The following is a 25,900-nucleotide window of genomic DNA, read 5'->3' on the forward strand; positions in this document are numbered from 1 at the left end:
AATATCTGCCTTTGATGTTTTGAGGAATACCTCAAATTCATCAAATTTATTTACTAAACTCCTAGCATTGGTGTACACGCAAGTATACATGCACCTGTTCTTTTTCTTGGCTACCTAACACAACCTAACACAACCCATGTGTTTACTTGTACCCCAATGATTCCCAGCAGTCTCTGAAATATCCTGCATCTTATTTTCCAGGCTGTGACTCATTCCAATAGAAGCAGTGCAAGAATCACTTTCATCTCTGCCAGTGGCTACTGTTAATCTATTAGTCCTTGTATCCCCGCAATCTAGCAGTTTTCCGACTCACCTAACACTGCCTCAATAGCATCAGCAAACATTCTTGCACCCTTTCTATTTAAGTGTATCCTATCCCTGTAGAAACAGTCTCTCCTGTTAACAAGTACAGACCATGCTGAAAAAAATTGTACCCTTTGAGCCTTGCACAATCTTTCCAGGGCCGAATTGATCGACAGGGCTCTCATCATATACTCCCTCCTATCGTGTCTGGGCAGAATTGCAGACACTTTCAAATTCAACCCTAATTCACAGCTTTTTTTCAGCACACTGTGATTACTGCCACCTAGTGGTTCCTTTATCTGCAGATTCCTAATGCATGAAGAATCACTACTGATAATCAGATGAAGAGTATTACTCCCTCTAGTTGCCTCCCAAACATGCTGCTGTAGAAAACAATCATCCAATAAATCCACAAAAACCGTGTTAGTGTGTGTGTGTGTGACTAACCCACAAATTCCAGCCATTCTCTGGGAAATTAAAATCCCCCATTATAAGACACTGATTTACTGGCCCACTATTTTTCTGCACAATTGCTCATTATACTCATCAGATTCATTAGGCCTATAACACACACCTACTCATTTTTTCTTTTCCAGTGCTTTTGTCACACCAAACAGACTGAACATTGCATTGTCCACCAACATCAATTGGATGCACTTCCTTAGATTTTATATGAGGGCGCCTCCATAGCCAGGTGGAAAGGAGCAGTAGTGCGTAGCACACGCTTCTTGATTAGACCGGGGTTCGAGCCTGTCACCACCAAATACGGAGGATGCGGAAAGGTCATGGAATGATCACCGCATATCCCCGAAGCAATATGGCCTTAGTTGCTAATGCTCCTAAAAACCAAATAACAACAAGATTTTATATGTTTCTTAACTAACAGCATAAACTCTCCTCCCTTCCAGTCCTGTGTATCCTTTCTGTACACATTGTACTCTGTAGTTAGTACCACCTTAAGTGGTACTACACTTAAGCAGGTAGAAAATGAAAAAGACCTGGGAGTAATTGTGCAGTCAGATATGAAGTTTTCTGAGCAATGCAGACAGGCTGCCAAGGCAGGTCATCGGGTTTTGTCAATGATATATAGGAATTTTGCTGTGATTGTCCCTCTGTATAAGGCAATGGTCAGGCCAAGCCTTGAGTACTGTGTACAAGTCTGGAGGCCTCATTTTAGGAAGGGTGTAGATTTACTTGAGCGTGTAAAGAGAAGGGCAACAAGATTGGTGAGGGGAATGAAGGGATCCTCTTACCAAGAGAGGCTTAAGTTCTGCAAATTGCAGTGGCTGGAGACTAGGCACCTGCGCGGTGATCTGATTGAGGTGTATAAGGCCTTGAATGGGTTGAGCACGCTGAATTCTGATGGGATCCTTCCACTTGTTCAGATTATGAATCTAAGGGGGCATAAATTCAAATTAAGAAAGGACAGATGTAAAATAGATGTGCGGAAATTTGCCTTTAGCCAACGTGTGGTTAATTGCTGGAACAAACTTCCATCTGTCGTTGTGGAAGTTGATAGGTTGAATAAATTTAAGGAGTTACTGGACAGGCATTTGGAGGAAATGGTGTGTTTTTTTTTTTTGGCTGATGCTGCATAAGCTCATACACTTGCTTTCTTGTATTACATGCCACTACTACTACTCTCCAAATTCCAATTCTGCACTGGTTATGTCTGTATGACACCACACACATGTCCCTGATATCTCAGCAATATCTGCATTTGATGTCTTGATTGGCATTTAAAGCTCTGCCACGTGGGCAGGAGCAGCAATGCGTAGCATATGCTTCTTGATTAGACCCTGGTTTGAGCCCGTGAGCCACCAAATATGGAGGATGCGGAAAGGTTAGGGAATGACCACCGCATATCCCCGGAGCAATATGGCCTTAGTTGCTGATGCTCCTAAAAACCAAATAACAACTTAAAGCTCTTCAAATTTATTAACTGTACTCCTAACATTGGTGTACATGTAAGTATACATGCACCTGTTTCTACTCTTAGTTACCCTAACACAGCTCATGTATTTACTTGTTCCGCTATGACTGCCAGCAACCCTGGAAATACCCATTGCCTTGCTTTTCATGTTGCTGCTGCTCAATTGCATTTCAATAGAAGCAGTGCAAGAATCACCTTCACCTCTGCCAGCGGCTACTGTTAATCTATTAGTCCATGTATCCCTCCCAAGCTAGCAGTTTTCCCTACCCACCTAACTCTGCCTCGATAGCATCAGCAAATATTCTTGCACCCTTTCTATTTAAGTGTATCCCATCCCTGTAGAAGCAGTCTCTCCTGTTAACAAGCACAGACCAGGCTGAAAAAATTTCTACCCCTTGAGCCTTGCACAATCTCTCAAGGGCCGAATTGATCGACAAGGCTCTCATCATATAATCCCTCCTATCGTGTCTAGACAGAATTGCAGACACTTTGGAATTCAACCCTAACTCATGGCTTTTTTTCAGCAACTAACTTGTACATTAGACTTTTGTGTTTATTGGATGATAGTTTTTTACAGCAGCATGTTCAAGGTTCAACCAGGAGTAATACTCTTGATATGATTATCAGCATTGATTATTCATGCATTAAGAATTTTCAGAAAAAGGAACCACTAGCTAAGTCCGTTAGCCAATGAACAGTGTACTGATGTGGGATTTACTTAAAGATGTAACTACCATCAGGGGTAAAGGGAAGGGTTTTGCTTTCGTAAATGGGAAGCATTCAAGGAATTAATCTTGGAAGCTACTAGTCTTTTCATACCAACTAAGAAATACTGTTCAAATTTTAGGCTTAAATGGGTGTCACAAAGGAGGTTAGGCAAGCGAAAAGATTACGAGAAATCTTTGGCAAAGGATTCAAAGAAAAACAGCAAACACTTTACTTATATCAACTCGAGAAGGAAGGGGGATGAATTAGATTGGTCCACTTGATATCGATGGTTCAGCTGTTGATGATCCTGCTCAGATAGCTGAAAAACTGAATGTAATTTTGCATCTACATTCACACACGAGGAATTCTGAAGGGAAGTGGAGGCCAGAAGCTTATTGAACTCTAACAGGGAGATAAATGATTTTATAAAGAGAAAAGTGGAGGAGAAATTGTTGAAGTAAAACATAACAAAGGCACCTAGGTTGGATGGGATTTATCCAGTTATATTAAAGGAGGTGGCAAAGGAAGTAAGCAAGTCCGTTAGCCATAATTATGAGAGCATCATTGGACTCAGGGAGGTCTCCACTGACTGGAGATGTGCAAATGTATCCTCAATTCGTAAAGGTGGACAAAGGGCGACATGAGTAATTACAGACCTGTAAGTTTAACTTCTGTTCTGGGGAAAACAGTGCCATCACTGGTTAAAGAAGCATTGCAGGATTTTCTAGACAAGACTGCATAATAATACAGACACTGCATGGATTTGTTAAGAGGAAGTCTTGTCTGACCAATTTGATTGGGTACTATGATGTGATCACTGGATGCAAAAAATAATTTTGATATCATATACTTGGATTTGAGGAAAGCTTTTGATAATGTTGCACATGGAAGACTGCTGTACAAATTGGAGCAGTATGGCATTAAGGGAAAGTTGCTACAATGGATAAAGGGATGGTTGAATGGGAGAAGACAGTGGTAATCAATGGACACTCCCATTCATAGACCAGTGTTATTAGTGGAGCCCCCTCCCCAGGGTTCGGTTGAGCCCATTGTTGTTTTGTATATTTATCAACAATATTGATGAAGATATATCAGGCTTAATGTTGAAGTTTGCAGATGACACAAAGTTTGACAGGTTTGTTAGTTGACAGTATTGAAAGTATGCTGCAACTGGATATGGAAAAGTTGGTCAGATGAGCTGTGAAGTGGCAACTGAAGTTTAACATTGACAAATGCAAAGTACTGCATATGGGTAGCAGTAACTCCAGAGAAATGTACCTACTGCGTAGTAGTACACTCAGGGTAGTGGACAATGAAGGAGACCTGGGGGAAATTTTTCAGTCGGATATGAAGTTTTCTGAGGTGCCGACATGCTGCCAGAGCAGGTCATGGGGTTATGTCAATGATATGCAGTAATTTTGCTAGCAGGGATAAGGAGAAAAATCTATGAAAAATTAATACTAATTGCCAGATTTCTAATTGTCTGATTTGTTTCTGGAAAGTCCTGACAAATCTTTCTAAAAGGGCTGAATCTAAAATTTAATGAAAATTAGGTCAGCCGCCAGCACTTCTGGGTTAACGCTAATATCTGCTGCCAAGATAATTAAAATTATCTCTCTTAGATACTGAGTTTCAATATATTTTTATGATTGCCAGTAGACATTTTTCGTTCAAGTTTAGTCACTCAAGATTAATTAGTGTTATATGATAAGAACCATTTGCTTCAGTCTGGACTTCACTTTAAAGAGATATACAGTTCTCCAAAGATATCTTTGTACCTCTTCTTTTATTTAAGTGTAATGCCTTGAAAGCATAATTAAAAGACTGAATTTTACAGGTGATAGGACACTAGATGGTTATCAAAAGAAAAAATATGTCTGCAAACTACTATTCATTTTCCTTTTGGGGCATGATATTGATTTTGGACACATGGAGGCTGTGAACTTGCTTAGTTCCAATAAATATTCAGAGAAGCAAATAGTAAGTAGCTGTTAACTAAACTTTTTGTAATCACTGAGAAATATTTTGAAATGTGTTTACTGTAATTGCACCAATGTTATAGTTCAATGGCTGCTAGTTACTGTGTCTTAAGAATTTAATATTAAAAATAACAAGAGCTTCTTTGTGAGTAACTCACCTCACTATCTCCTGGGTCATATGAGCATAAAATCTTTTATCTATATTTTTTATAATCATTTAACCCAACAGATGATGAGGTGAGTTACTTAAGTTTTCTTTTGAACTGTAATTGTACCATATCTTAAGTTATTTTAATTATGCCAGTCTGTGTTTTAAGAAAAGTTCCCGTTGTTTTACTGCTGATAATTAATTTGAACTACATATTTAATGGGAATTTTGAAAGTCTTGTCAGAATTTTTTTATAAATAAAATAATGGTGGAGATGCTTCTGGTTTTTTTGTATTTTTAGAGATTTTGCAGATAAGTTATTTTTATATAAAAATATTGATTAAAAATACAAAAAAAAACCCCTAGAAATATCAAAGAATGTGTCCTGTCAAACAGATGGCTGCAAACTGGATTTGTTATACATTAGAATGGATTAAACTTACACATTTTTAACTTCCTCAGGCAGCTAGTTTCAGTGACTCTTCCTCTTTTTTAGCATTCAGCAGTAGTCAACCATCACTGAAATTCAATTCCAACCCCCCCCCCCCCACCACCACCACCAGTATCTTTTTTTCCATTTCTTTTATATCCTGATAGAATCTTTCCTCCTGTTTTTTACTTAAACTATCCAAATTTTTTCTATAAATAGTTGAGACAAGAGCACAGGAAGTGTACCTTAATAGCCATATTTCAGCCCAGCCTTACTGAACTTCTCCAGCACATCACTCATGATTGTCTCGTAATCTGTAATTGGGGGGGGTGCCTCTGTAGCCAGGTGGGCAGGAGCAGCAGTGCATAGCACACGCTTCTTGATTAGACTGGGGTTCGAGCCCATGACCACCAAATACGGAGGATGTGGAAAGGTCAGGGAATGATCACCACATATCTCCGGAGCAATATGGCCTTAGTTGCTAATGCTCCTAAAAACCAAATAACAACTGTAATGTGAACAATAGGAACTTAGTGCAAATGTAATTGAAACAATTTCCTTTTTTTATTCAGGACTTGGATGAATTGTTTTATTAAACTTAATGTTATATGTAGAGAAGGCAACAGTACTTTGTTTCGATCTACTATTGGCTTATCTTTAATGTCCTTTGAACCTAGTAGTGACTGCCTTGATGCCACATTTTCCCATTGTTCACCTCCTACTTGACTATCCCATTCACATAGAGTAAAGCATTTTTCTGTAACCAAGCCAAGTTGTTGAAGTAGCAGACCATTAACTTTAAAATCTTCACTCACTCACACTCTCTCACTCACTCACCTGAATTTTTTGCAACAGAACCTTAATATTTTTGTAGGGTTTCTTTTAAGTATGTTCAATGGGCTACAGGAATCAATTCATATCTGTTTCTATTACGAAGCAGAACTCCTTTGAGGCGCATAACGGCCTTTAGCTGCCATTGTGCCATAAAACCTCCAACTACAACAACAATTCCTTTGAGGCTTTGCTTCAATGTATCAGTAAATAGCATCCACTCTGTAGATTGTTAGAAAATTCCAAAAAAGTTTAACTTCAGGAATGTTGTTCCAACAGATCATTGAGCCTTCTTTAGAAAAATGAGGAACTGTGTCTTTTTTTTTTTTTTCATAATGTTTATACAATTAAAAGACTGTTCCTGGAGCTAGCAGATTGTTGGATTTCAGTCTTGACCCTAAAAGTTCTGCTGAACCCTTGGATAAACTTAAATTTCTTACAAGGTCAGTAAACAGTTGTGGTCCAGAATTGTGAATTTCTTTTTCAAAATAGTTTGTATCATACCCTAGATCAGTAGTGTCCAACCTGTGGGTCGGATCTGGCCTGTGAATAACTTTTATACAGCCTGCGTGGAAAGTGAACAAAAACATTTTAGAGTTGCGCCACTTCGTGTACAGGCATGCAAGCTCGACTGTATCGAATGTGTACATGTAGTCCAGTGCAGTCATATGTACGCTAAATGCAGTTATGTACGTGTCACTCTTTTCATATTGTGAAAGTCTACTGTTTTGATATAACTTGTTCAGTGTATTGAATTAAAAAATTATCCTTAAAAATGTTCTGAAAGTCAGTTTGGAGTGTTGTGTTTTTAATCAAAGGTGGACTGACTACGACGAAAATACAGTGTGTTTGTTGTGTAAGGATACCGTGTCACTTTTTAAAGGATATAATTTAAAACAACACTGATTTCAAGCATAAATCTTATGATCGATATAAAGGAGAGTTGCGAAAAGAAGCATTCAGTGTTACAAAACGAATTAAGAAAACAACAAAACACTGAATCATATCACTCGATAAATTTATCTGCTGTAAGTGCCAGTTATCAAGTTGCGCATATGATGGCTTTTGAAAGTAAACCGTTTTTTTATATATATAGTCTGAAAATAAAAGAACGGTAACATGAAAATAGAAACTTCCTAACAAGACGTGAAAAATGTAAACACACTAATTTTCTTGAATCAGTCAGTGCGGCCTGCAAAACATCTAACTTTCAATATGGCCCTTGTACTGGAAAAGGTTTGGATTTTTAGAATTAGCACTAAAAGAAGCTTGAATTTTTAGAATTAGCACTAAAAGAAGCTTGAATTTTTAGAATTAGCACTAAAAGTACACTCAGGTACACTGTGAATTTTTGGAAGCATGAAAATTCGTACAGACCAATGTTATAAAGATATTCATTTCATGGTTATTCTGGTATGAAGAATCTCTTTTACATTCTCCTTTTATAATAGCACGTTAAATAGTTATTTATAGTATTAACAAATTATAAAGTATGGCTCTATTACCTTGTATGTGAATGTTAAACATGCATTATCCTTCAAAAAGTGTACAGACTATATTGGTTTTACATTGATGTCACTGCCACTTTGACTGGCTTCTCATCTGTAACCCCTGGCAATGTCTCAGATTTTTAAATGTATAGTGGATTCATCCATTCAGGTGACATTGTGTAATTTAAAAAGATATTAGCAACTTAGGCAGATCTTTAGATAATGTTATTTGTTTCTAAAATGAACATAAACCCAAGCTTTATTACCAATTACTTGTCAGTCTTCAGTGAGGGATCGATGATCAAATTTCAGATGCAGCAAAATGTACAAAATGTACTGGTATACAGCAATTTTATTTTGTGTGTCCAGTACTTTTAATGATCATTCAAATAAATAGTTCACAGCATGTGAGTAATTAAATAACACCATTAGTCAGATTAGCATTAGTAGAGACATATGATGCAAGAAAGCAAGCTTATGCAGCATCAGCCAAAAAAAAAAAAAAAACCGCTCCCATTTCACCCCTCTGTTCGTTCCAAATACCTGTCCAGTTCAGTCTTAAATTTATTTAGGCTATCAACTTTCACAACAAAGGATGGAAGTCTGTTCCACCAACCAACTACTCGCTGGCTAAAGGCAAACTTCCGCACATCTATCCTATATCTGTCTTGCCTCAATTTGAATTTATGCCCTCTCAGGTGATTATTCTGAGCAAGAGGAAGAATCCCATCAGCATTGAGCATGCTCAAACCATTCAAGGCTTTATACACCTCAATCAGATCACCTCGCAGGTACCTAGTCTGGAGACTAGGCAGCTGCGAGAGATTATGTTAATTGTGAAGATAAAAATGCAAGCATGTATTGATCTTGTACAAGTATATGCTTTACATGGAATTAGTGATGAGCAAAATGAATTTTAATGTTTGATTAGACTGTCAATTCATTACAGAAAATCATCATGAATCAAGTCATTTCAAAATAATCAGTTGACATAATAGCAGTGGCCAATGAATGAAGAATTTAACTGATTGACTGACCTAAGTTACTGTTCATCTGTGGTGAACCGGTACCTATGAAGTTATTGGGGGCAGGATCTCTTGGTGTGTGTGTGTGTGTGTGTGTGTGTGTGGGTCAGAGCTTTCTGTAGTTAGCATAATGTTCTGAAATGATGTCACCAAATTTTGACATCATATTAGCATTATTTTCACTTATTTTGTCTTTCACTGCATATTTTGATATAATTTATTTATTTAAATGCAGTTAGCATTAGTAGAGGCATACGTTGCAAGAAACCAAGCTTATGCAGCATCAGCCAAAAAAAAGCTCCAATTTCACCCCTCTGTTCATTCCAAATACCTGTCCAGCTCCTCAGCCTTAAATTTATTTAGACTATCAACTTCCACAACAAAAGATGGAAGTCTGTTCCACCAATCAACTACCCGCTAGCTACAGGCAAACTTCTGCACATCTATCCTACAACTGTCTTTCCTCAATTGGAATTTATGCCCTCTCAGGTGATTTATTCTTAGCAAGAGGAAGAATCCCATTAGCATTGAGCATGCTCAAACTATTCAAGGCTTCATACACTTCAGCCAGATCACTTCGCAGGTGCCTAGTCTCCAAACACTGTAATTTGCAAAACTTAAGCCTTTCTTCGTAAGAGCAACCCTTTGTTCCATTCACCAATCTTGTTGCCCTTCTCTGTACTCGTTCCAGCATCTCTACATCCTTCTTGAAATGAGGCCTCCAGACCTGTATACAGTACTCAAAGTGTGGCCTGACTATCGCCTTATACGAGGCGATAATCACCTCCTTATCCCTGCTAGAAAAATTCCTGTATATCATTGACAAGACACCATGAGCCACTCTTGCAAAACTGTCTGCACTGTTCAGAAAACATATCTGCCTGCACAATTACTCCCAGGTCCTTTTCATTCTCTACCACTGTCAGTGTAGTACCACAGAGTTGATACATTACTCTGGGGTTATTGTTTCCCATATGTAGTACTTTACATTTGTCAATGTTAAACTTCATTTGCCACCTCTCAGCCCATCTGCTCAACTTTTCTAGATCCTGTTACAGCAGCAGCATACTGTCATTAGTGTCATTAACAACCCTGCCAACCTTCACATCGTCTGCAAACGTGGACATTAAGCCTGATATACCATCATCAGTATCATTTATAAATACAGATAACAATGGAAAAATTGAGTGATACATTAAATTATATAGTGTAAAAATTTATTATCACATGTTTTGTAATGAATGAACTCTGAACACATTTTCTCTCTAAAAGCTAATAACTGATGTAGTTGATTTTAGATGGAATAGGCTGTTTGTGTTTTGTACTGTATATCTCTTTCTACATATTTTTGTCCCAAAACAAAAAGTCCTGTGTCTTTGCTTTTTCCATCAACTAAAAAATAAACAACAAAAAAATCAGGTGGAGGTGTTGAATTACAGAATTCTAGGTGGAGTGTAGAATTATTTTCTCATAAGTATATATATAGCATGTCTTTCTCAAAAGTTTGGAAAGCACTGGTTCACGTATTCAGTAAAAATAGGTGCTACTGAATTACTCTGCATGCCACGTAATGAATACAGTTGAATAAAATGATCAAATTGTTCAGTTATTTCAGGAACACTCACATGACTAGAAGATTAAAGCAGCATTTCTTATGTGTTCTATTCATTTTGCAAGCTAATTGAAACCTACTAAATAACTGTTCAATTGTTTAAGAATATGTAATGATCATTTGGTAGCTCATTCCAGTCTCCAGATGCTCTCAGCTGTGGACCGTACTTGTGCTTGGAATGGGCATGCCATTTATTGTCTTTAGGAATCCATTGCTGCATTAATATTTTTTGTCATTTTAGAATAGTTTTAAAACTGTATAAATTAGTTTTGTTTTGTTTTTTTTTAATGCTTTTTTTTTCCTGTTCAGTGATATTAAATATGTGATATATCATTACACCTAAGTTTTCTTTACATTTCAGGGTTACTTATTTATCTCTGTGTTAATGAATGCAAACAATGAGCTCATGAAACTTATAATCCAGTCAATCAAAAATGACCTGTCTTCTAGGAATCCAATTCATGTTAGTCTATCTCTTCAATGTATTGCAAACATTGGAAGTAAAGAGATGGCAGAAACGTTTGGTTCAGAAATACCGAAATTACTTGTTTCTGGGTAAGTAAAAAAAACTTTGGATAACAGTTTCAATTAAAAACAACTTAGAAGCAATGCATTTGTGATAAACAATGTGACCTTTTAAATTCTTATTACAGGTCTTGTTTTAATATAAGCATGTGTTTGCATGGTTTTTCCCTTCCAGAAACTCAGGTTTTTCATCCAGCAAACAAAATCAACCACAGAACACATGCAATTTACAGACTGTATACATCGAGCAAAATAGGCCTGACATAGCCCAGTGGTCAGGAGTGAGAGTGCATAGCACGCATTCCTTGAGTGGACCATGGTTCAAGCCTGTGACTACTAAATACGATAAATATTTGTATTGACGATTTATTGTAAACTCTACTGACTTGGTTGTCGTGCCAGAGTATAAACAGAAAATTTATTTATTATGGCCTTAGTCGATGATGCTCCTAAAAAGCCTACAACAACGGTGTGCTTGCATATACATCACATGCAGTTTTTAGCATTCTATTTATACAAGTTATTCTATAAATAGAATATACAAGCTATTCCATTTATATTTGTGTAGTCCAATATGAATGTGAGATTTCATATTGAAGAATGAATGTCCTTTTCACGTTCTTGTAACTAATGATTAAAATTTGGTAAGTCAAAAAAATTTAATTGTCGGAATTTGAGTGTAGATTAATTATTTTTATTTTTATTTTTTATTATTATTACTTTTTGAATTAGATTCTTCTGAATCTCTTCAGTTTTGATTTAAAAAGGGACACATCAAGAATGTCATCATTTTGGTTGTTTTATTAATTGAATATAGCTTAATTACCTGGGTGCTCCTAAAACATTGCTATAGTAATAGAGATATTTAAAAAACTTTTAAATGTTTTTAGTAAAATATTTCATTTAGTTCAGTTCTCTCTCAAGAGCTATTCTTATTCTACATGAATTTAGCCCTTTCAGAAATGTTCTGAAAGTGCTACTCAAGTTCTCCTCATGCTCTGGCATGATCATGTAGATAAGGAATTTACATTTAGTTATTTGACAGGAATGTTATTATTGACAGAATTGATCCACAATCAACTTAAACAGATGTGCTACTGTACTTCTGCATTGACAGCTTAGCTACATGACCTGCTTGTTGCTCTTTCAGAAAACAAACCAAATCTGTTATACCTGGTGAGCATGATAGTAACTGTTGTGATAGTACAAATTAAGTAATGGGGCAAAGATAACTTAGTTAATTCCAGTCCTTCTAAAACAGTCTTGTCTTTTGTGTCAAAAAAGGAGACTACTGCTCCTATGCTTATCTTCAATTGCACTCAGATTTCTAGTCAAGATCACATCTCTATTAGGGAATACCCTGACTTCTAATCTTTCTTGGTATAAAAATATCAGATATTGTTTCCTTTGCATCTAAAATATGGGGTTTTCTCTTTTGCTCTTGGTGTTACTTTTCTTCTATAAAAACTACTCACTTTGTACAAATCTCAAATCCATCCTTCTGTGGAATATTGTTCCTACATCTGGAGTCATGCCCCCAAAACTTCTCTCAGGCTTCTAGACTCCATTGAAAAGAGGGCAGTCAAGTTAATTAATGATCCATTTCTTAAAAAGTGTCTCCACTCTTTGTCCCAGAAACATTGTTTCTGTAGGCATACCTTTTGTGTAACTACTTCCACAGGCACTGTTCTTCTGAACTGGCTTCTATAATTCCCTCCCCCTAACCAGTCGAGACGCATGTGAAAACCAGTCAGCATCCATTTACTGTCCAACTTCAAACTCAAAAAACCAACTTTTCTTTCTCGTTTATCCCTTCAACTTCTGTTTTCTGGAATAACCTTCCTTCACATGTCTTTTATAGAAATTACCATCTATAAAAATTCAAGTCTAATGTCAACAAGTATCTTCTTTTTTCTCAGCCCATGCATGGTGCTAAGTACTATAGGTTCTAATACCTTTTGTGATTGGGCTTTTCATAAAAAAAAAGAAAAAGAAAAATATGTAATGGTCAGTAAAATCATTAAATGAATTTCTTTTATTTAAATAAGATTACTACTTACTTTTATATTAATTTAATTTAAAATAAGCATTTTTTAAAATTGTCTTATTAACTAATGGTTTCTTTTCACTTTAGCTCGAACAGAACTTTTCAGTGTCATGACATTACAGAATGCCAGCATGTGAATAGTCACTTATGTAATTGCCATACAAGTATAACTGCTTTATTAATTAGCAGTTATAGTGTTTAATTATATTACAGTGACATTAGAGGTCACTTACAGATTTGTATACATGTAAAAACAGCTAAAAATTGATATTTTTGCACATACGCATGGTAGAACCTGAAAAATCTGCACTGTTTTGACTATTTCTCTGAGGACAATAAACCATATGGGAGGAAAAAAGAAAATAGCCAGCCAGACTTAAAAGAAGCACTGAAGGTGTAAAATTTATCATTACATTACATTAATAATTTTTAAATACCTATTTCTTTCTGTTTTACATATTTCCTAGACTATTGTTACCATGTATTTGCAACATAAAATCATTCATTTATGAAGTGTTCAGTACTAGTTCCCATTATAATATATACTTAATGTTACAGTACTATGTTAATTTTTAAGTTGATTTGATTGCTGAAATCACATTGCACTATTTATACCTTATTTCAGAATATTAGATAATTGCAGTACCCATACCAGAGGTAGCATTCAAACCCACCATGTTTATTTCCTGGCTAGTATGTTACCCACTAGACCAATTCCACTGTATGCATTCTTATTTTGACTAAATGCTGGTGACGGTTGTTTTGTATAAGTTATAGGAATCAGAGCTACTATATTATCTAATAAGAATAAATTACCCCCTGAATACTTAGGCTCTATGCATGATTTTCAAAAATCAGGAAGTGCTATGTCCCCAAGGATGCCAGATTTATCAGATTTTACTGTGTGTGTGTATGGTATTAAAACAGGAATATTCTATCACTACAATATATGAAGCAAAATGGATGGATATGAGAATATGATAAGCAAGATGGCTTATAAAATTTTTATATATCCATATACACACATCAAAAATCTTCTTCTTTTGATGCCTTCTCCTATTGGAGGTTGGCGATCACCACACCGCACTTCTCTCTGTCTTGGGCAAGATGAAAAAGATCCTCAGCTGATCTGCCAGTCCAGTTGCAGATGTTTTTAAGCCAAGAAAATTTCCTCCTCTCTTTCCCTCTATTATTACTTGAAGCAATTTATATGAAATTTACACAAATTAATTTATATTTATTTTTTAAAATGTAAATTTATAAATCAAATATTTAATTTATATTTATTAATGTTTATATTAATATTTATTTATTATATTTAAAACAAGTTTTAAATGAGTTTTATAAAGTATAAAGCATATGTTATATGGTGGTATCAGCAGTGTATTAACATTTCAGACCACTGCTATCATATAATATACATAGAAAATAAGTTTTAATTAAATAAATAAAAGTACAAAAGGATAGTAAGACAAACATTGATGGCTGAAAAAGCATTACCTACTGCATACTGTGTTAGGTAATGAGTTAGTTTCTATTTTTATATATTGAAACAAAAATATAATTGTTATTTCATGCTCTTTAACCCTTTTTTCCTCTCTCTTTTAGTAGCAGCTTGTTATTGCTTATTTGGCACTCTGAGCTGTTATAATTTCTTGCTACATAAGGGCAACCATTTCTCAGATGGTGGGTTGATTAGTTTATCAGATTAGTAGTCCATTGATTTGTTTAACGTTTGAAATATAGCAGCTCCACACAACTACTAGCCTTGCAGATTTCTGACGAGATAAAAATCAATAGTTGGCCTAATTTAATTTATTTTTGTTGTACAATAATTGTGATGTTGTTGTAGTTGGTTTTCCATTTATAATCATATTGCATTCAGTTCTGGCTTTGTGACATCAAGGGGGAGCACCACTAAATTCATCTTAATTGGCATTTATTCTAAATCATTTTAAGAACATATTCTTTTTTTACTGTAGTTATATTACTGGATTTGTATTTGCTTCTTATTTAGTTTACCATTCTGCCAATATATTCTTAATTTATATATTCTATTTGTTTTATATAATATTTTTCTATTTGCTTTATGCACTGATCACTGAACTGTGACCACCCCATCTATAATGGACTATACCCTGTTGCTTGCAGTATAAAAAAGCAGACAAGGTATTTAGGGTTTTCCATTCTGCAAATTGCTGAATGATCCTCAGAATATACAGATTTGTTTGATTCCTGATTTAACTTGATACTAGCCTAAACAATCCAGTTGCCTTCATTAATTCATACTTTTATTTCTAATGTGAGATATTTTTATGAGAGGAGTCATTAAATTGATACCTTTTGTTTGCAGTTGATTATACACACCTTATAACATGTCTAATTGAATTTTTATTAATATGTATAATGAGCAGATTTTGAAATTCGGTTTTATTTGTGTTGCTTAACTTGTGAATACCAGTGTTGTTGCAGTTTAAGTAATAATTTTGAGTCGCTCTTTTTTGAAGGGACACCATTGATGTGGTAAAGCAAAGTGCTGCACTTTGTTTACTAAGGCTTTTTCGTTCATTACCCGAAATCATACCCACTGGTGAGTGGACATCTAGGATTATTCACCTGTTAAATGACCAGCACATGGTAAGTTACTGAAGTATTTTCATTGTGTACTACTTAAAAATGATTGAATGTGGAGTTATTTATTTAAAATATGCGACACCACAATATTTGTAGCAGTGTCTGATATTTTAAGCAAATAATATAGCTTTTGGTGATATTATTTGTTTAAAAGTAGAACTTCTCAAAAACAGCCTGCGGTTAAGTAGGTTTTTGTTCTAACTGTTAAGACCATGACATCTTATGCCAGTTGAAATTCTGCTGTCTATAAAATATATAGAAGGACAAGCTAATCCTCAGTTTATTGTTATTGTATTAAGAAATGTATATGTATAGTTCCCATTACCTTCCCCATGATATAGCGTTAGCATTAGCAAAGGCACATGATGCAAGAAAGCAAGCTTATGTAGCATCAGCCAAAAAAAAAACAAAAATAAAAACCCCTTATTTCACCCATCCACTCGCTCCAAATGTTTGTCAAGTTCTGCCTTGAATCTGTTTAAGTTATCAACTTCTACAACGACAGATGAAAGTTTGTTCCAGCAATCAAGCACCCTCTGGCTAAAGGCAAACTTCTGCACATCTATTTTACAACTGTCTTTCCTCAATTTGAATTTATGCCCTCTCAGGCGATTATTCTGAGCAAAAAGAAGAATCCCATCATGCTCAAACCATTCAGAGCTTTATACACCTCAATCAGATCACCTTGCAAGTACCTGGTCTCCAGACACTGTAATTTGCAAAACTTAAGCCTTTCTTTGTAAGAGCAACTTTGTTCCAGTCACTAATCTTGTTGCCCTTCTCTGTACTTGTTCCAACGGCTCTACTTCCTTAAAATGAGGCCTCCAGACCTGTATACAGTACTCAAGGTGTGGTCTGACCATTGCCTTATACAAGCGGATAATCACCTCCTTATCCCTGCTAGAAAAATTCCTGTATATCATTGACAAGACACCATGAGCTACTCTTGCAGATCTTCTGCACTGCTCAGAAAACTTCATATCTGCCTGCACAATTACTCCCAGGTCCTTTTCATTCTCTACCACTGTCAGTGTGGTACCACAGAGTTGATACGTTACTCTGGGATTAACGCCAACCTTCGTATCGTCTGCAAACTTGGACATTAAGCCTGATATACCATCATCAATATCATTTATAAATACAGAAAAACAACAATGGACCCAACACCGAACCCTGAGGGACTCCACTAATAACATCAGTCCACGAAGAGCAGTCTCCATTGATTACCACTCACTGTCTTCTCCCACTCAACCATCCCTTTATCCATAGCAGCAATTTGCCTCCAATGCCACACTGCTCCAATTTGTGCAGCAGTCTTCCATGTGCAACAGTATCAAAGGCTTTTCTAAGATCCAAATCTTTGATATCAAAGTTATTCTTTGCATCCAGTTCCTTTGTGACTACATCATAGTATCCAATCAAATTAGTCAGACAAGACTTCCCATTAACAAACTCATGCTGTGTCCGAGCTATAACTGAAGTCTTGTCTAGATGATCCTGCAGTGCTTCTTTAACCAGTGCCTCCATTAATTTCCCTGGATCAGAAGTTAAACTAACAGGTCTGTAATTACCTGTCTCCCTTTGATCCTCCTTTGTGGATTGGGGTCACATTTGCACAACTCCAGTCCATGGGTTACCTCCCCTGAGTCCAGGGAAGCTCTCATAATTATGGCTAAGGGTTCGCTTACTTCTTTTACCGCCGCCTCTAATATAACTGGATAGATTCCATCCACCCCAGGTGCCTTTCTTGTGTTTAACTTCAACAATTTCTCCTCCATTTTTCTCTTAGTTATTACAAGATTATCTAGCTTACTGCCAGAGTTGAATACACTTTTGGCATTCCCCTCCCTGAATAACTCCATGTATGAATGTCAATGCAAAATATTCATTTAGTTTGTTAGCTACCTGAGCAGGATCATCAACAGTTGAGCCATCGATATCAAGTGGACCAATTTGATTCATCCCTATCTTTTTATAGAGTTTGCATAAGTAAAGAACTGTTTGCTGTTTTTCTTTGCATCCTTTGCGTGAGATTTCTCGTAATCTGCCTTCGCCTGCCTAACCTCCTTTGTAACTTGGTTACAGACCAGCTTATATCTATCATAGGTGTCTGTGTCATATGTTAATTTATATGTATCCCATGCATTTTTCTTCTCTGTCACATGTCTAATTAGTTCATCTGACATCCATTTAGGCCTAAATCTTAAACAATATTTCTTTGTTTGTATGAAAAGCCTAGTAGCTTCCAAGATTAATTCTTTGAATGCTTCCCATTTTGAATTTGCTGTTGGTAACATCATCAGTTGATTCCACCATATAGAATTTAAATACTGTCTCAGACCACCGTATTCACATTTACAAAAGCAAAAACCCTTCCTTTTATCCTTGATGGTAGTTACCTCTTTGAGTAAATCCCACTTCAGCACACTGTGTTCACTGCCACCTAGTGGTTCCTTTATCTGCAGATTCTTGATGCATAAAGAATCATTACATTCATATACATTGTCTGCAGCTTATTTGTTTGTTAAGTAGGTTTAAAGGTGACGTCAGGATGTGTTGGCACTGTTGCTTAATGCTGTTTATAACTTAAAATAGTGATGCACACTGCTTGGCCATTTTATATTATTTTTTATTTGATCAGTTAGCCACAAAGCAAACTTTTTTTTTTTTTTTTTTTTTTTTTTCCTGCATGCATTTAGTGGTTGCAGATTTTTCATTTCTAACATGAGGTGGCTGGGAATAGTACTGCCCCCCCCCCCCACTTCATTTGCCACTCTTTACCTTAATTGTATGGGAGGTGCCTCTGTAGGTGGGCAGGAGCAGCAGTGTGTAGCACACGCTGCTTGATTAGACCGGGGTTCGAGCCCATGACCACCAAATACGGAGGATGCGGAAAGGTCAGGGAATGACCGCCGCATATCCCCGGAGCAATATGGCTTTAGTTGCTAATGCTCCTTAAAAAAAAAAATTCAAACAAAACAAAAATTGTATGGTAAATTAATTCCTGTGACCCTTTGTGACTATTCTGGCATTGCTGATAGAGTTGGCAATCTGGATGGTTTGAGCCAAAATGCTGCCCTTCCTCTATCTGTCCCAGTAGTAACGACCAGTGAGAAATGGGTACAAAAAAAAGGTGGTAGGAAACTAACTTTGTCAGCCAAGAAAACAAGTCTGTCATTATTAGGGTCGTATTGCTTGTAGCCTACTTTAGAATTACCACCTGATCAAACAAAAGCAATTTCATTAAATCCTGACTAATAACATTTTTGAGATTTGGAAAAGTTGCCTGATATCAACTGCAAATTTCAATAGCTGGCTGCTTTAAAGTTAAATTTTAAGCTTTTATGAAAGGCATAGGACTCCTTGCATTGTTGCTTGAGTTCAGTTAATTCTGTATCTCAAAGGTTTGAGTCTTCTTGAGATCATTTATCAACCTATGCTTCACATGCTCAAACTATTCTTTATGGTCGGTTGAGTCCACCTGGGCTTGTAATATCATCATTGGCGGAATTAGGAGGATCATTAACAGGTGCTGAGTTTAAATTATGATTTTTACAGAGATTATGAAATTTATTTTCATGAACATTTCAGAGTTACCAGTTTACTAGGTGTAAGATAAATGGTTTTATGTATATTTCATACTTGTATGTAGTCTAGATTTTATTATAAAACTGCATTCGTCTTTTTTTGTGTGTATGTGGTTTAAATGAATGTATGTGTACATTTATTTACACATCAACGTGCGTGCGTGCGCGCGCGTGTGTGTGCACACCTGATAAATTGTTTAATTTGCAGGGAGTTGTTACTGCAGCAGTAAGCTTGATGGATGCCTTAATAAAGAAGAATCCAGATGAATATAAAGGATGTGTCTCTTTAGCTGTATCCCGTCTTAGTAGAGTAAGCAAACTTTTTCTTTTCAAAAATTATTTATAATAAGAGGAAAGAATATTAAAATGAATTAAATTTTATAAGAATAAAAATCTTAATTTTCATTCTTACAACATTATGATGCTGAGGAAAATTTTTTTTTTACCCCCTAGCATCATAATGTTTTAAGAGATTTCCTAGTGCATTAAATTTGCCTATGACAAAATTAGAAAAAAAATTAATAGGATATGAAAAAGAATTTATTATTCAGAGATGCAATCAATCAGAAATTGTAAATGCATAATTGTAATAATAATGCAGCTTTAAAGATTTATTTGGCTCCCCAACAAAGTCACTGCTTATACAAGAATTTAGTATTAATACTAGCCATATGGTGCAAGGAAGCCTGAAGCTTCTGCTGCACCAGTCAGAAAAAAAAAAATTAATAAAAAATAAACAAACTACCTATTTGACTTCCTGCTATTGTGCATACCTGTCCAGCTGACCTTTGAATTTTCCCAAGTTATCAGCCTGTACCTATGCAGGCAGCATCTTCCAGTAATTAACAACTGGCTCACTAAAAGAACTTTTACAATCCAGTCTAACCTTTTCTTGTGCAATTTGAATTTATGGCCCCTAGTCCTGGAATCATAACAGTGAAAATTTTATCCTCATTCATTTTATGTTCTCCTTGCAGAGCCTTATACACCTGAATTAGGTCCCTTCTAAAGTACCTGGTTAACAGACTCTAATCCACATACAGTCATTCCTCGTATAGCATGATAGTTGTGTTCCTAGAAACCCTCATACAATGCAAAATCATGCAATATAAATAACAGGTCCTATGGGGAAAATAGGGTTAGGTGCCAACCACCCAAGATTGAACACACATTTGTAACCAAACCATTACCAAACACAATAAATAATCGTAATAAAATATTTGCGTATTTTATTATGACTTACATAATAAAATATTGCTAATGCTTTTGCTTCTGTCGTAAGCAAACTTGTTCTTTGTTTGATCTTCTATCCAAACAGATGACAGCCATTCCATCTTTTCCAGTTCTTTGTGTCTTGATTTAATGGATTTTTAGCATTAGCATTAGCAAAGGCACATAATGCAAGAAAGCAAGCTTATATGGCATCAGCCAAAAAAAAAAAAAAAAACACGCTTTGAGTTGTTCCTGCTATGAAAGTTGTGTTTATTTTCTCTGCATTATTTCTAATTCTCGGTGTTGCCTCATTTAGGACTGTAGCACGTGCAATATCACATTCTTTCATTTCACTCAAAGCGTTTCACAATGTCATATTTTTTTCTCTATCGACAGAGGCGGATTGGCCATAATCCTTAGCAGGGAAACTCTGGTGGGCCCGGAGGCTGGTGTGATTTTGGCCATAAATGCTAGTATGAGGCCCTACAAATTTTCCTGGGTAAGAAATTTTGACCCAGTCCACCTGTCTATCAATATTGCTTTTCTTTTTCTCTCTCTGAATCTAATGTCTTCACCAGGACGCTTCCTTTTAAAGCACAATTACAAAATGAGGAGGTATGCTTGATACACAAAAACAAAGCTGCCCACGTGTAGCAACTGAATAAACAACACTATAAAGGCACTATTAACACTTCACTAGCTCACATTTTACTAAAGCACATTTCTGAGGTCACTACCATAAAACAATAAAAACAATTTCTAGTTGCGTTTCTGCTAGTGGAATCTGTTATAAATGGGTAGTAAATTCGATCTAATTGCATTTGCAATAATGCGATAGATGGAATGGTGTGGGTTTTTACATTATGGTGAAATGTGTTTCCCCTTCACTGATATGAAAAAAACATACATTTTCAGAATCTTCTCTTCATTCCTATCGTGTTGCATTCAGTTGGGGTGATTCCGCATTCGACTGCCATTTCTTGTAAACACAAAGGCGAATCATGCATAAGCGAATTCGGTTCGTGTTATATATGATATCGTTTTCCTATTTATAAATCGTGTATGATCAAATTCGTGTAGTGCAAATACGTGTTATATGAGGAGCGACTGTATTCAGTCTTTCCTCATGTGGGTGCTTTTGCTGATCTTGCCATACACTTGGTCATCTTTGGATCCTTTCAGGGAGCTCGATGTTTTATTTAGGTGTGGTCTCCATACTTGAATGCATTATTTCAAGTGTGGTCTTACAATTGCCTTATACATTATATGGTAGGAAAATGACCTTTCTATTTTTAAATGTTCAATAAATCGATTAGACACCATGTGCCTTCCTTGCCAGCTTTCTACATTGCTCAGAGAACTTAATATCTACTGAAACTGGAACTTTGCAAATCTCTTTATTATACTGTTTTTAATTTAAACCCCATTAAGTGTGTGTTATTTTGTGGTTGCCGTCCCTAGGTGTTAAGACTACATTTTTCTTCATTAAAATGCAGCTGCCACTTTTCTGAACATCCCAGAAGGGATATTTGGAAGCCATCTTGAAATAGCACTGTGCAATGCTGATCTTTAACTACTCTGTCATGCTTGACATCACATCAAGTTATTTAAGAAAATCAAAAACAATATTTGTCCCAGTACTGATCCTTGAGCAACCCCACTTCTTACATTAGCCCATTTTGAAGAGTAACCATTAATCACAACAATCTTCTGACTTTTACCCTGCAGCCACCCTGTGATATAATTAAGGATTTTCCCTGTAATTTCTTCATGTTTCAGCTTATACAGTAATCTCTCATGCAGGGAACTCAGTCAAATGCTTTGCTGAAATTCAAGTAAACAATGTAAAAATTATTTCCTATATTACATCCAGGTCATAAGATACTGTCAAAATAGCTAACCAGGTCGGTTAAACATGATTTTCTCTTTATGAAACTTTGCTGTGCTTCCTTCAGAATTCCATTTCTATCTAAATGATCCTGTACTGCCTTCCAGATCATTGCTTCCATGATTTTGATCATCAATGAAGTCAACTGACTGGTCAGTAGTTACACCATTCTTAGAATGCTGCCTTTATGATATATTGGTGCTTCTCCAATCCAAGAGAATCTTTCCTAAGTCCAGTGATTCCCTCATAATTAAACCTATTGGTTCAATACCTCTCACTGCCTCCTTCAAAATTATTAGGTAAAAAAGTAAAGTGCAGCCATTATCAACCCACTGCAGGATGGAAGCCTCCTCAACAATTCATGCTGAGGGAAATGGACCATAATCTGCCACGCTGGTCCAGTGCGGGTTGGCAGATCGATATATGTCATCAACTCCAGCACCTTTACTCCCAAAAGTTTTTTTCTAATAAATAATCTTCTAAATTTCAGTATTGCTAATCTCATGCTTCCCAATTGCACAGTTCCTCCACACAGTGTAAGGTCTTTCAATGAAAAGTACCTTTTCAGTTCATGCATAATAAAAAGTAAATAATGCTTCTCTGTACCCATTATGCAAAAGTCTGATATAATTTGCTTTTTTATTCTTTGTATTCACATATGTGAAAAACTCCTTGGTGTAGCATTTTAATGATACCCATTAAGATGCTACATGGCATCGTTAAAGACAAATCTCAAATCTCTACCATGGAATATTGATGTACCACCCCGACATCTGGGTTGGTGCTTCTAGACTATTCAATTGTATAACATCATCATTGGAACAGGTGAAGCCACTATACATTTAAAAATCTGAGATGTTGATGTTTCTCTTGGTGTCTGAGATTTTTAAATGTATAGCAGATTCACTTGTACAGATGATTCTATAAAAAAAAAAATAATAATAAATAAAAAGAAAAACTTACAGAACCATGAATAATAGTATTTGTGTTTAAATTCAATGTAATTTTATGTTAGTTACTTGTTGAAATTGAAATATCCTGCATTCGTGAAGTACTCCTGAAGCATTTCATGACTTGCACATCGGGGGGTCTGGGGTTGCTGACTGGCTTCATTGAAATTGGTCCACTTGATTGCAAATGGTACTTAAATAGCAGCCTAGGGCTTTATTATTGTTATTACTAACCATATAGTTCAAGGAAGCCTGAGGCTTATGCTGCACCAGTTAAAAAAAAAAATTTGAGTTACCCTGAGAGAGAGAGAGAGAGAGAGAGAGAGAGAGAGAAGTAGAAGGGAATCATCAAGAAAGAGAAGAATGATGATATCCAGCTCAGGACCCTGGGTGTGCCAAGCCCTACCAGATGTGAGCAAGCCCTGGCCTGTCATACATGAAAAAATATCTATAATCAGCTCTTGAGGACCAGTTAGAATTCACATGACTAGGCTTTCGATTTTTATATCCTTTATTTTCTTCTGAAATAGGAGATCTGCCTCCCTTTCTCTCAAATAAGCTGCTTGTCTGCAGTAACGTTATCTACTCTTAAGTAGTTGGTTGGGAAGATATGTCACTCATGGGTTGATAACAAGAATTCCACTTTACTCTCTGAATGAAAACTTTGAATAAAAGTACTCCAATCCAAGAAATTGCAATCTTTTTTCATGAATTCCAATCAGTAGTGCATTACCTTGAACTGCCAATTTTTTAGATTCATGAGATGGGAAAATAAATTTGCTTTCCAGGAATTAAGTTTAAGAATGATAAGCATATTTATAGATCTTAAAGTAGAATTGTCATAAGAGTGACAAGCTTGCTTATTTTATGACAACCATAGTATTTTATTAAATAGTTTCTGTTAAATTTAATTTCATTTTCCTTTCTCAGATAGTAACAGCATCTTATACAGATCTTCAAGATTATACTTATTACTTTGTGCCCGCACCTTGGTTGTCAGTAAAACTTCTTCGACTGCTCCAAAATTATTCACCACCAGGTATGTTTGTTTTTCACCCCTTTCCCATTATAATAATTGTATTTCCCCTTATTCCTGGATTACTATTTAAAAATATACATATTTAAAATTATTTTTTTATTAATTATGTATTATTTTTTAAAAAATAATTTGTCTTTTTAATATGATATACACAGCATTCTCTTGCTACCTTTTTTTTAAGGATGTATTTCATTTGTTTGACTATGAATATGTTATAATGGCTACATCATAACATATTCATAATCTTGCAATCAGTGTTCTGTGTGTGGAAGTATATAGTGTCGTCGCCCAATGTGGTTTTGTAAATAAGATTTTAAAAAAACCTCCGCTGTTGAATTTTTTAATCTTATTTTTCAGTTATCAGATAAAAAGACTAACTTTCTTATTTTATCACGTGCTCAAGTTTATTAATAATACAGCGAATAATACAGCAAATGTAACCTAATGTAATACAGCAAATTTCATTCCATGGCTTCTCTTTTGACTACCTTTCAGAGGATCCTGGTGTTAGAGGAAGACTTAATGAATGTATTGAAACAATTCTTAATAAAGCTCAAGAGCCCCCAAAGTCTAAAAAAGTTCAGCATTCAAATGCTAAAAATGCTGTTCTCTTCGAAGCAATTAGTCTCATAATTCATATGGATAGGTGAGTATGAATTTTTCTTTTGTACTGAATTTTTTCAAACATAAAAAAAAAAAAAAAGTCTAATTTATAATATATGGTGTAGTTTGAACTAAGATGACTTCCTGGAAGGTTAAATATAGTCTATCATCAATTAAATATTCTATTATTATCAAGAGATTGAGGATTTTAAGGGTATGTACACATAGAAAGCACTGACATGTGTTTTAGTTCCATGAACTGGCATTACTTGAAGCTGTCACACATGCCAAGCCTATATGTGTGGAATTGAGTAGTATATACATATTGGGTTGCCAAAGTTCAAAAAGGAAAACTTTTTGAAACTTTTAATTATCTTTAAAAAAAGGCTGATTATCAATTAACAAAAACATGGACTGCATGAATCACGAACATTTAATTTCTTGACATATGTCACATTGCCCATTCATTCCTCCAGTCAACTCAGCAACAATATAGTATATTCACTGCTTCAGTTACTGACAACCAGTAAATTAAAACTAAAATTCATTCTAGTAAACAAGTGGATTAATGCAACCTAAGGTGGTTAGTTCTGACACAGTTACTATGTGCACTCCCATTAACTTACATGATTCATTTAAGCTGCATGAAAGTGCTGGTTCCCAGAAAGTGTGCCACCCATACATTAATTCATGTGATAGTAACTAAATATATGAGAACATACACAGCTCTAATGATTCATATAAAATGAGTTTGTCGTATATGCTGTCCTCCAAAAAAAATCTACATATTCATTTACATAGACTGCTCGACTTTATGTATACATAGAGTCACTTGTTTATCTTTTCTGGATAAACAAGTTAATTAGACCAATGCACAAGAAAGGCATTATGAGCCACACATGTTAGTTCTCATCATAGCACATAGAGCCAGGCTAACTGATTTCAAGAGGGATGTT

General features: G+C 35.6%; 1 protein-coding gene across 1 annotated transcript in view; it reads left to right on the forward strand.

Moving 5' to 3' along the window:
• The window catches only part of LOC150079916 (AP-2 complex subunit alpha-like), a 260,057-nt gene that overhangs the window by 38,009 nt on the left and 196,148 nt on the right, over positions 1-25,900 (forward strand). Inside the window, exons 4-9 of the mRNA XM_090383347.1 lie at positions 4,782-4,924; positions 10,821-11,014; positions 15,539-15,668; positions 19,461-19,562; positions 24,233-24,341; positions 24,837-24,987. Coding sequence (XP_090239473.1) covers positions 4,782-4,924; positions 10,821-11,014; positions 15,539-15,668; positions 19,461-19,562; positions 24,233-24,341; positions 24,837-24,987 — 829 coding nt within the window. The remainder of the gene's footprint in view (positions 1-4,781; positions 4,925-10,820; positions 11,015-15,538; positions 15,669-19,460; positions 19,563-24,232; positions 24,342-24,836; positions 24,988-25,900) is intronic.

This window comes from Mastigoproctus giganteus, chromosome 10 (assembly GCF_048544385.1).
Source record: "Mastigoproctus giganteus isolate SK-2022 chromosome 10, ASM4854438v1, whole genome shotgun sequence".
Classification (NCBI taxonomy): Eukaryota; Metazoa; Arthropoda; class Arachnida; order Uropygi; family Thelyphonidae; genus Mastigoproctus; species Mastigoproctus giganteus.